Source organism: Morus notabilis, unplaced genomic scaffold, assembly GCF_000414095.1.
Source record: "Morus notabilis unplaced genomic scaffold, ASM41409v2 Scaffold2035, whole genome shotgun sequence".
Lineage (NCBI taxonomy): Eukaryota > Viridiplantae > Streptophyta > Magnoliopsida > Rosales > Moraceae > Morus > Morus notabilis.
Genome location: NW_010360448.1, coordinates 300418 through 311703, shown reverse-complemented (window position 1 = coordinate 311703; position 11286 = coordinate 300418). Strand labels below are relative to the sequence as shown.

General features: G+C 39.2%; 1 protein-coding gene and 1 pseudogene across 1 annotated transcript; one reads left to right on the top strand and one right to left on the bottom strand.

Moving 5' to 3' along the window:
* The first annotated feature begins 372 nt into the window (after positions 1-372).
* On the top strand, positions 373-4767 carry LOC21402873 (annotated as a pseudogene).
* Positions 4768-5080: 313 nt separating this feature from the next.
* LOC21402871 (CRM-domain containing factor CFM3, chloroplastic/mitochondrial) lies at positions 5081-11286 on the bottom strand. The gene is made up of 10 exons (XM_010096444.2): positions 10734-11286; positions 9842-10305; positions 8392-8857; positions 8170-8300; positions 7219-7590; positions 6944-7100; positions 6570-6862; positions 6408-6467; positions 5732-5812; positions 5081-5540 (listed from the first exon to the last, which is right to left on the bottom strand). The coding sequence occupies exons 1-10, from the start codon at positions 11137-11139 to the stop codon at positions 5454-5456; spliced, it is 2517 nt and encodes an 838-aa protein (XP_010094746.1). The 5' UTR covers positions 11140-11286; the 3' UTR covers positions 5081-5453.

Genomic DNA, 11286 nt, shown 5'->3' with positions numbered 1-11286 from the left:
GCATAGACAATCTTGACAAATATTCTTTAAAAATGTATGGATCCGAATTTTTACTCTTTACTCTTTGATTCATAATTTTTTTAATCAAATAATTACACTAACAAAAAGGTATTAATTTAGAGTAAATGATAAAGGCCTACACTCATGCACTCTTAAAAATAAATTCTCTATTTTTTTAATTGGGGCATTTTTTTTCTTTCACATTTGTCATTCTTTTTCTTTTTTTTTTTCTTCCCAAAAGCATGATCTATAGAATATTTTAAGCATTATTGCACAAATAATCAAAGTAGTTACAATTTTTAGTGAGATTTATATATTGGGACTAATCCCCTTGATTTTGTGCTCTACATTTTCGTGTACAAGGCCTAAAATATGGATGATCAGCTAGTTCAACAACCTCACGTAGTAATATTTCCCTTCCCAACTCAAGGTTATCAAGCCCTTGTTATGTTTAGGAGAGTTTCTCAGCCAAGCAGGCCTCCATGTCACCTTCGTGAACACCCACCAAAACCACCGCCGTTTGGCCGACACCGGAGCGCTCTCCCCAACCTTGTCGGAAAAGGCGTGCTTCCTTTTGCAGGTTAGGTAACAAACATGCAAACATATATACGTGTGTTCCGTGGCGGAGTCAGGAAACTTTTTCTAGAGAGCGTGAATTAAACCAAAATTTTTAACTAAAATTATAAGGAAATAAATTTTTTTTTTACCTTAATTTATCTATTTGTAATTTTGTTTAAACTAAACTTGTAATATAATTAAATTTTATGTTTAAAGCTTAGATTCTTATAAATTTATGTAGTATAGTTGTTTTTTTTTTTTTTTTGTTTATTTGATATATTAATATTATATTTAAGAGTCAAAATAAAAGGTATAATTGAAATTTCTTTGAAAAAATATGTGCAAGGGTGATAATTAGAAAACTTGAGGGATCTTCATTAAAGCGAGATAAAATAAAAGACAAATTCAATATAAGTGAATTTGGATGACATGAGTGAAGAGAAATATATTTCATGACGTGCAGATGAAGATGACATGAATGAAGAATCATTTAACAGTGTGCCTGGTGGGTTGGAAGGCCTTTTGCGAAGATCAGATGACTTACCTTTCTTTTTCACGTCAAAACATAGTCACCCTAGGCTTCAATTTCGAGCTTCAGGTCTCATTCTCAACGCCGTATCTCTCATTTGAGGTTTCATGCTTCGAGCTTTATCCTGACGGAGTGGTCAGATTTATCACGACGGGAGCAAGAGTAACAATAATGTTTATAATGTTACATCGGCGGGTATAGTAAGTAAAATCATACGAAAAGAAAAAGGGAAATACGAAATAACCATAGTGCATGCATCGGATGGACATCAAGTGGTTGATATTTCTCATTTGACGACGTATCTATTCCTAATCTCGGCCATCTCTTTGGCAAATTATACACAGTTGGACCTCTTCACGTTGTCGCCGGGGCGACTAGTTATCGCTCCAACAGCAGTCTTTGGAAAGAGGAGGAGAGCTGCCTAGCGTGGTTGGATTCGCAGCCTTCGAAATCAGTCCTTTACGTCAACTTTGGAAGCACAATGCAAACTACGTATCACCAACTCCTGGAGTTTTGGCACGCCTCTAATCAATAGTGGCTATCCATTTTTATTGGTTGTACGGCCGGATCTGATGCAACTGTTGAAATAGAGATCAGAGTATTGAGAAAACAATGGCTTTGCTTTCCATTGATTAAGAAAGAATATTTATACACAAAATTGGACATTGCCGAGAGTTACCCAAAACACAAAAATAGGAAACTATCCTAGAATCAGGGAATTGCAACTAATTACAAGGATATTACACTAATTACAGGAATTTACAATATAGAGAAAATCTTTAGTAATTAATTCTCTAATATGCCCCCTCAAGATGGAGCTCCAGAGGATACGCCAATCTTGACTCAAAGAGTTTTTCAAAAGGAGATGAAAGATGTAGTGTGGGTGTGGGCATACGGTTGATAAGATATACAGCAGTGGCAAAGGCATAAGTCCAATAGGTTAGAGGCATCGATGCATGAGTGAGAAGGGATAGACCGGTTTCAACAATATGGCGATGACGTCATTCGGAAAGACCATTGTGTTTTGGTGTATGGGGTGGTGTAGTAAGATGGGATATACCATTGGTGGAGAGAAAACTATCAAGAGCTTTATATTCGCCACCATTATCTGAAAGAGGGTAACAATTCGGTGCTTAAATTGGTTTTCGACTAATGCCTTGAAGCGCACGAAGACATCATACACATGGGATTTCCGTTTAAGTGGATAATACCAAATGTACCGGGTATAATGATCAACAAAAATAACATAGTACTGAAACCCATCAACAGAATAAACAGGAGAGGTCCATACATCAAAAAAGAGAAGTTCAAGTGGATGAGATGAGGTTAAGGTAGAAGAAGAAAATGGAATTTTATGACTTTTATTACATGAACAGGCATTACAATGTGTGGAAGAGGATAACGGATTAGACAATGGTAAAGAAAACTTGGAAACAACATTTTTCATAATAGTAAAAGATGGATGACCTAGTCTAGAGTGCCACTCGGACGAAGTGGTCTTGACACTGGAAAAAGCAAGCAACGGTGAGGATGTAATTGAAGGGGATGTGGTCGGCCACTCATATACGCCATCCTTAGGTTCACCCATCAAAAGGATTGCCCCGTGTTTAGATCCTTCACCTGAAAAGCAGAGGGTGAGAATTCAACAGAAACATGGTTATTAGTGCAAAATTGATAAATCGAAATTAAGTTCTTTTGCATGGAGGGGACACAAAGGACGTGTTCTAAAGTAAAGGTGCGAGAGGAAGTAGGTATGGTGGTAGAACCGGGATGGGTGATGTGAAGGGCCGATCCATTGCCGATCATGACATCATCAGATCCTTGGTACGGGCTATGAAGAGAGAGATTGCTCAAGTCGGACGTAACGTGGTGAGATGCTCCACTATCCAGCAGCCAAGTAGGAGTAGTGTTGTTGCCAAGAACAACATGATTGGCCCGTGGTTGCCAAGGTGTGGAGGGGCGATATCCCTGAGAGCCTTGAGGACGAGGTGTCGGGGATTGTTGATTAGTGACAAGCCGAAACATCGGGCATCGTTTGGCAGTGTATCCTTGAATGCCACATGCTTGACAACGACCCAAATAAGGTTTGGGTTGGCGTTGATCATGACGAGAAAGCGTAGAGGTAGGGCCTGGTTGTTGTGGATTGGTGGCTGGTGGACGCCAATTTGGACGATTCCGGAAGGCTGTGGGATTTGCCGTTGCTGGTAGTGATAGAGAAGATGGTTAAGCGGTCTGAAGGGATGCTTCTTTGTTGAGAAGCTTCTCATGAAGTTCAGCAAAAGAAATTGGCGTGTCACGGGCATTAATCGCATCAATGACAGATTTGTACTCATCACTGAGTCCTTCAAGAACCCGATCACTAAGATCCTCATCATCAACGGGCTTCTCCAGAAGAGCAAGTTCATCGGCGCGAGTCTTTATCGCCTGCATATATTCACTAATTGATTTTGATCCCTTGTTACACCGCTTTAGTTGTTCCTTCAATTGTTTAATATGACCACGAGATGGTTTGGCGTAGGTATTAGCTAAGGTTTGCCATGCATCAAGGGAAGTGGTGGTGCGAGCAATAAGCGGTTGCAGTGAAACGGAGACAGCACCAAGGAGAGCGCTAAATATGAGACGATCCTGACGCTTCCAGGTAGTGTATGCCGGATTTGAGAATGCAACACCATTGACAGTGACGGTGGGTGGTGGTGGAGTATGAGTGCCAGCAATAAAGTGATGAAGATCATAACCTTCAAGAAGAGATTGGATTTGAAGGCTCCATGTGAGATAATTGGTGGATGACAATTTGGTGATATTGGAGAGATTGATTGTAAGGAAGGGATGTTGAGGATCCTGAGAGTTTTGGATGGTGATAGGATCGTTGGTGGAAGAGTGGGTCGCATCAGAAGCCATTGAGGAGACTGATGGCGTAGTTTGGTCGTTGGTGGAAGGAGGGTTCGCTTCAAAAGCCATTGAGGAGACCGGTGGTTTTGCTGGAAAAAAAAAAAAAATACGCCCAAGAGGATTAGGCTCTTGATACCATGTTGAAATAGAGATCAGAATATTGAGAAAACAATGGCTTTGCTTTCCATTGATTAAGAAAGAATATTTATACACAAAATTGGACATTGCCCAGAGTTACCCAAAACACAAAAATAGGAAACTATCCTAGAATCAGGGAATTGCAACTAATTACAAGGATATTACACTAATTACAGGAATTTACAATATAGAGAAAATCTTTAGTAATTAATTCTCTCATAGCAACAAGAGGAAAGGAAATTAGGGGATGGAGATCATGGGAATGTGATTCCTCAAGAGCTTGTTATGGGCCCTACTAAAACAGGGTACGTCGCGGCGTGGGCACCACAAGAGCGGGTGCTACGCCATAATGCTGTGGGTGGAACTCTGTTTTGGAAAGTATTATGGCCAGAGTTCCGCTCATCTGTCGGCCACCTAAACATGCCGACTGCACCGTAACCAGTAGGGTGGTAAGCGAGGAGCGGAGAATTGGGGTGGAATTGGAGGCCACTGATGGGTGGACAATAGAAAGGACAATGAAGAAATTTATGGAAACTCAAAGGGTTGAGTTTGAGAGATCAATTGATGGGATTTGTAAATTGCCAACTGATAGTGTTGGCCCTGGTGGATCTTCCTACCACAGCTTGGAAATCCTAATCCAAGATATCAGATAAATGTAACACAAAGGAGAATAAATTAATAACCTTAATTGGCCTCGCTTATTAAACTTGTAAGCGTCTTTAAATCTTTTTATAGCACTAATAAATATACATTTTTATATGTGATAATAATAATAATATTATTATTATTAGGCTTAACTACCTTTTTAATGTAAAATTGCAAAATGCTGATATGTTCAAGCCTTTTCTCTCCAAAAATTTTATACGAGCCAAAGTGAACAGTAAAACATCTCTTTCTCAACCTTTTTACAGGAAAGTAAGCTTTAAGCTTTCAAGCAAAAAAAAAAAAAAAAAAAAAAACAAGTGTAAGCTTTAAGCATTACAGTAACAATGTTAAAGAGGAGCAAATAAAATACATGGCGTTTACTTTCACATGCGAAAAGAAGATAATAATCCCCATCCTATCTAAATACAAAGATTTACTAATTTCATCGCACATCCCAACATCTAATGAACTCCGAGAAGCTTCCTCTTCTAGTTTATTCTCTATGGCGTTCGTCTTTGAAGTAAATTGCCGAGTCCATCCCATAAAGTCGGAGCTAACTAATCAAATCAAAGAATTGGATAAGGAGCAGTCACGCAAGTAAAACCAGATCTGGTCTTTTTGTCTAACAATTGAAGTCCTTTCTGTCATCTACCATCCTCGCTGCAAAAGCAATCGTGCTTTCCAAATCTTGCTTTTACTCTTCATCTTCTTCATCTTCCCAATTGATCTCTTCATCACTATCATTATAATCTGAATCTTCGAATGCATCATCATTCTCACTCTGCAAATGGGAACCATAGAATAAACCTCTTGTTGCAATAACAAAATAACTCTGGGAGTCCCCAAGCTGCTGAAAATCAAAACCCCCCCAATCCAAGCGATCCAATCCCACAGTGAAGGGCAGATTTACAAGGCAATGGGGACAAGAAAATAAAGACAACCAAGAAGGTAAAGAGAAACAGAACATCTCACTTGGATGAATTCTGAGACATTATCATTCAGGTTCTCGTCGGTGCTCCAGCTACCCTCATCCTGTCCAGATTTGGAAGCAACCTACGGATAACACTCATTATGAAACATCAACCGATATGGAAATGTTCCAACTAAGCACACTTCCCAGCAGAAAGGAAAAAATATATGGTTCCAACTAAGAACACTGACACAAATATAAAAGAAGAGACGAAGGGGCTACAAAAGACAGTCTCCAATCCCACGCCAAAATATTCGATGTCAGCGAGCATAAAGGTTGAAAAAAAAAAAAAAAAAAAAAAGCCTCTCAGTTACTCTTATCATAATTTAAGAAGGCACCGTGAGACTCAGATGAAAAAATCTCTTGCTTTAGTTTGAACTAATCATGACACCACTCAGTCGTAAAGATAGAGGATTTAGGTTAAAATACACTTTCTTTCTTGGGCAGTATCTTAAGAAGACAATATCTGTGGAAGTTCAATTACGAGGACATTGAATTTGACATGTCATTTTGCTGATTTAAGTTTAGAATTCGAGTTTTAAAGACAATATCTGTGGAAGTTCAATTACGAGGACATTGAATTTGACATGTAGTTAAGTTGTCTAGGAGTGTAGACTGTGTAGTGATCTGATGACCAGACAAAATAAACAAATAAAGCAAGACAAAGGCATCACTTACAATCTTATCTTGCATTTGCTCTATGGTCGTCTCCAATTCTGATATGTGCTGACTGAGGGCCTACAGGATACATTTCAAATTTATGGGAAATGAGGAATATGTGACAGATTTATATAAAAGAATTAGCTTTCATGTGAAGAAAAATGATATAGAAGAAAAAACCTCATGGCGCTGCATGGCCACTGAACGCTTTAATGCTTTTGCCTTTGTCAAAAGGTTTCTTGGCCTCAGGCTAATCGGTCGCCGATAATTCTTTCCACGGTAGTAAATAAGAGCAAATCCTTTGGGAACCCTTTCTATTGCCACTAGAATTCCCCCACTCTCGTATTCCAATAATCTAGCTGTATCTTCCACAAACGCAAGGGTTTTTTGTTTTGTTATTAGTTTAACAAGTTCTCTGTGTTTCCAATGCAAATGCATGTTCTCAATGACGCCATCAAAGACGCCACGTATTCCTGCACATTATAGTACAAAAAAACATTAGTATTTCAGCAAAAAGAATAATACCTTCATTCCAAGAACTGAGCACTGCGTACCAAGAGGCAAGTATGCTTTCATTCTTAAACCGACCCTGCGAAACATAACCCGTTCCTCTTCAGTAATTGTTTCCTGATCATAATCAGGACCTGCAGGAACCATGGATGCTTCTATCTTAGCCAAGAGTTTCTCTGCTCTGAGCTTCTTCGCTTGGGCCTGATAAAGAGTTTAATGTTAAACAAAGTTTCTTGTCTTTTTCCTTGAAACAAAGTCATGTATCTGTGACTTGAGTGGTAAACTATCATGTAAGAATGCCAACACAGAGAATACTCACAACAGCTGCTTTATGCTCAATTCGTTTGACGAGTCTAGCATGCTTAGCCACGGCTGCTTCTTCTATCATTTTCTCACGTTCTTCAGAAGTTATTTCTCTTCCCCATCTGGCTTGAGCCTCATAAAACTCAGCCAATGTACCTGCAAGTGCCTGCCCTTCCTCTTCACCTGATGGAACTGAATCCACTGCTTTCTTTTGCATTTTCTGTTCGATATCTTGAACCCGCACTTGCTCTTCAAGATCTTGAACCTGTTTTGCTAATTTCTGTCTTTCAGCCAAAGTAGCAGCTACAGTTGTTGGGAGAAAGTCCTTTCCTCGGTATATGACAATGTAGTATTTGTTTCTGAGCAGTAAGACACCACCTGTTAAGTTCTGCAAAGTTAAGACAGGACGTTTTAGTTGTTGGCTTGATCAAGCAACAACTGAAAGACCATAGTGTACCCTAAAAACTAAAAGAGAAAATGTTCAACAACCTATATAAACTTTGTTTATCCGATAATGCTTAGCATTATTTAATAATGCTCCAAACCATCAGGAAATGTCACAACATGTGATTGGTAACCATTACTTATCGAGCATTCGAAGTTTGCTTCAGAGGTGAAATTCTAATGATACTTAGCAAATGATTAGGACTTAACAATACGAAATACATTTATGTTTACACAACTTGTTTAAGCACATCTAAATTCAAGCATAACTGAATAAGTATTTTTCTTTCAAATGAGGATGAAGTTTTTCAAACAGAAATTACAGGGGAAAAGCAATCAATTGTATTGCTTATAGGCATGTGTAATTCTGAATGTATAGTCACAATATAGTAGACTAGTCTACACAACATAGAAGTAAGCAAATATAGAAACTATAACAACAAGAAAACAAAAAAAACAAAAAAAAAACACACACACACACATTAATGCCAATGTATTTAGATAGAACCAATATATTGCTTACCTTTAGCTCCTCTGCCATCAGTTTGTTGTTTGTATTCTGGATGCCTCGTTTGACAGCAATCTTTGCAACCAAACTTTTCTCCCAAAGCTTGATAATGGCAGCTGCCAGCCCCTGATGATTTCTATTTCTCCCTTAATCAAGAAGTTTAGGATGAAATTTCATGTCAGAGCTTTATATAATCCAAAAAGCTAAACAAAGGGGACTCGTAGAATAGAAAGGTACCAAGGGCAAAATGACTAGGAAGTGATTTGGCAACTTTCCGCAAATTAGTCATCTCTCCATTGGTCAGACGTGATCTCATTCCAGTGGGAAGAAGTCTAAAAGGTGTTTTATATCCGGGAATCTTTGGGGGAAGTAAATCAGCATCAACCGGAATTACTCCTGTACCCCACCACTCATCAAAGCGAGGACCTAAATCATCCAGTAGACTGTTAAATTCAGCTTCCTCTTCTGTCATGTTCTGAACGGAGACTGGATTTCTCACAGGCGTCTCACTCTTTTCAGCATTTGAAGTCAGACTATCGCCACTTCTCGTCAGGAAATTTTCAGCAGAAGAAACATCTGGGATAAAAAGAGCATCTCTTTCCTTATTAACTGGTTGGGTTTTAGGAGGCCCTTCATAGTTACTCCCACGGTACACAACCATAACACTTCCTGACCTCCACGTAACCAGTCCTCCTGTCCGACGCTGACATCACTACAAGCAGTCAGTTAAATATCCCACTTGTATTTGTCACTTGTATTTTTTTATTAAAAAAAAGGATCAAATAACAAGTAGTGAAAGTTAAGAAATATAACATCTGTAAGTATGCAAGCACGTGAAGGGGGACAAAATAGCCCAGAAATAGCCTACTGTTCATCTAAAAGCACCATTCGTTTCATGCAATTTATTTCCTAACATCACCAGGAAATATAAACATTGATGTAAAAAAAGCTATAACCCACGGAAAAAGTTCCTTATTGTATTTTAACTTGCATCAATGGAAGGCCTCAGACTACCCTGCTAAAACTTAGAGGCCATCAAGTACGTGGGATCTTAAAAATTTCATGACATACACTACTTAAAACGAAGAAAAAGAAAACGTAAAGAAGGAAAAGCAGGCATCCAATAGAAAAGAAAATGAAAAAAATCTCTCGTATCTGCCACTTCTATAACAAAATCCATTTAAGAACATTCCTTACATGGTTGAAACTGTGTTGCTCAAATCACGTTCTGGTAAACATTGAAAGAAGATTGAAAGAATCACCAAGAAACATATAAGAAAATACACACGCAAGGTAAATCATCAAAAAAAAAAAAGGAAGAAAAAAGTATCTCGAGATGAGAAGAGTATCCCAACTCAATCGTTAAACTTCTACTGGTCAACATTGCTGATATTTCCAGTGACATTTATTAATTCCAGTGATAGCAAGCCAACAACGTTCACATTGTTCAAAGTAATGAATTGGAGATGCATCAAATAGTTTAGGCCCCGTTCTTTTCATAGCTTTGAATCATAAATCAACCTTTTTACTACGATGTTTCCTCTCATAAAAATTTAAATTTCAGTTCAAATTTTCTATTCAAACCTATAAAAAGAACACTCTTTTAGTTATTATTTCATATCAGTTGCAATAAAGAAACAACATCACACACAAAAGAAAGAACCAAAATTGAAAAAATATAACAAACCTCAACAATCTCGTGTGCAGTCTTCATATCATGTGCGAGCACCTCATGAAACTTAAGCCTCACCAACTCCTCCTTCCTCCACTTGTCGTGAATCTTCTCAAGAACCGCCTGTGTAAGCCCTGCTTTCGGCACACTGATCCTGTCTCTTAGAAACATCCCCATTCTCCTCAACCGCCTCAGCTCTTCGTCCTCGATCGTCAACTCAGCCAAAGTTGGAGCGTTCACCCTTCTCTTCCTCAACTCTCTCGTCCCTTCGTCTACACCTTTCTCCTCCTCTTCTCTCTCCCATGGCAATGTTAAATCGTCCTTGCTCTCCTCCTCTTCCAACACAAAATCTGGCCTAATCCACTCCCTTCGCAACAGATCCCCCAGCTTCTCCTCTCCTGTCACCGGCATTGCATCCTGACCATCCAAGCCAATATCGCCTTCCTTGTCATCTTCATCCTCATCGTCCGAACCAAGCCCTAATGACGCAGGACCAAGAAAGAATGAACGGAAGTCTTCTAGTGCTTAACATAATCAAGAAACACTCGGGCCCATTTCACATGTTTGGTGGGGACTGGAGATTGCTTTTAGATTGTTTTGGTAAACCCCGTTTTTGTCCAGCTGATTCTAAAAGCTGCTGCTGGGCAGCAGAATTTGAGAAGTAGGTCTGGAGTTGGTTATAGTAGAAATTACTAAACAAGCTAAAATTAGAGACTATTAATAAATTAATTAAAACAAAATCAATCAAAGCTAGACTTTAAAGAGACTAATGATTACCGAGACAAAAAAAAAAAAAAAGAAAAAAAAATTCTGAGCACACACATGATAATCCTTTATCAAAATGAAATAACATAAATAATCTCAATACAATTCCTAAAAGTGCAAAATCTCAAAGTGCATTCATTACCTAAATTCCGTAAGCGAAGAACAATTCTCTCAATGGCATTACGCCCTCGGTCTCTGTCCACATACCCGACGGTATCCGGTCGATCAGTTCTATCGCGGTCGGTTGATTCGGCGACTTTCCGGTCGGACGATTCGACCGGCGGCCACTTGTTGAGCCACGGAGCGGATGGAGGTTTGTGTCTGTGAGAGGAGGAGGAGGAGGAGGAGGAGGGCTTAGGGTTTTGGTCCTTCCAAGGATAAGAAGAACGCTCGGTGGTCTTGACGGAGCAAAAGGTCTTGAGAATGTGAAAGGAGGGGTTTGGGGAAGAGGAGGAGATGAGGAGGTTGAGAGAGTGAGAGTGAGAAGTCAGAGGAAGTGAGTTCCTCAGTGGAAGCTCCGAGAATTTCGTGACTGTAAAGGCCGCCATTGTAGTTGTTTTTTATGTTGTTAAGGTTGTTGTGTGGTTTGGGTTAATGGCGGTGGTGGTGGTGTTGAGGTTTGAGTTTCATAGCGGGAGAGTTGGAGAAGACGGTGATGTATGCTGGTGTGTTTGTTCGAGTTTGTGTTGTTTTTC

Excerpts from the sequence above, each read along its gene's own strand:
- LOC21402871 (XM_010096444.2), bottom strand. The coding sequence starts at position 11,139 with ATGGCGGCCTTTACAGTCACGAAATTCTCGGAGCTTCCACTGAGGAAC. Across the intron at positions 8,301-8,391 it reads TCCTAGTCATTTTGCCCTTG|GGAGAAATAGAAATCATCAG; the intron begins GTACCTTTCTAT and ends TTCTTGATTAAG. Across the intron at positions 7,101-7,218 it reads TTGAGCATAAAGCAGCTGTT|GCCCAAGCGAAGAAGCTCAG; the intron begins GTGAGTATTCTC and ends ACTCTTTATCAG.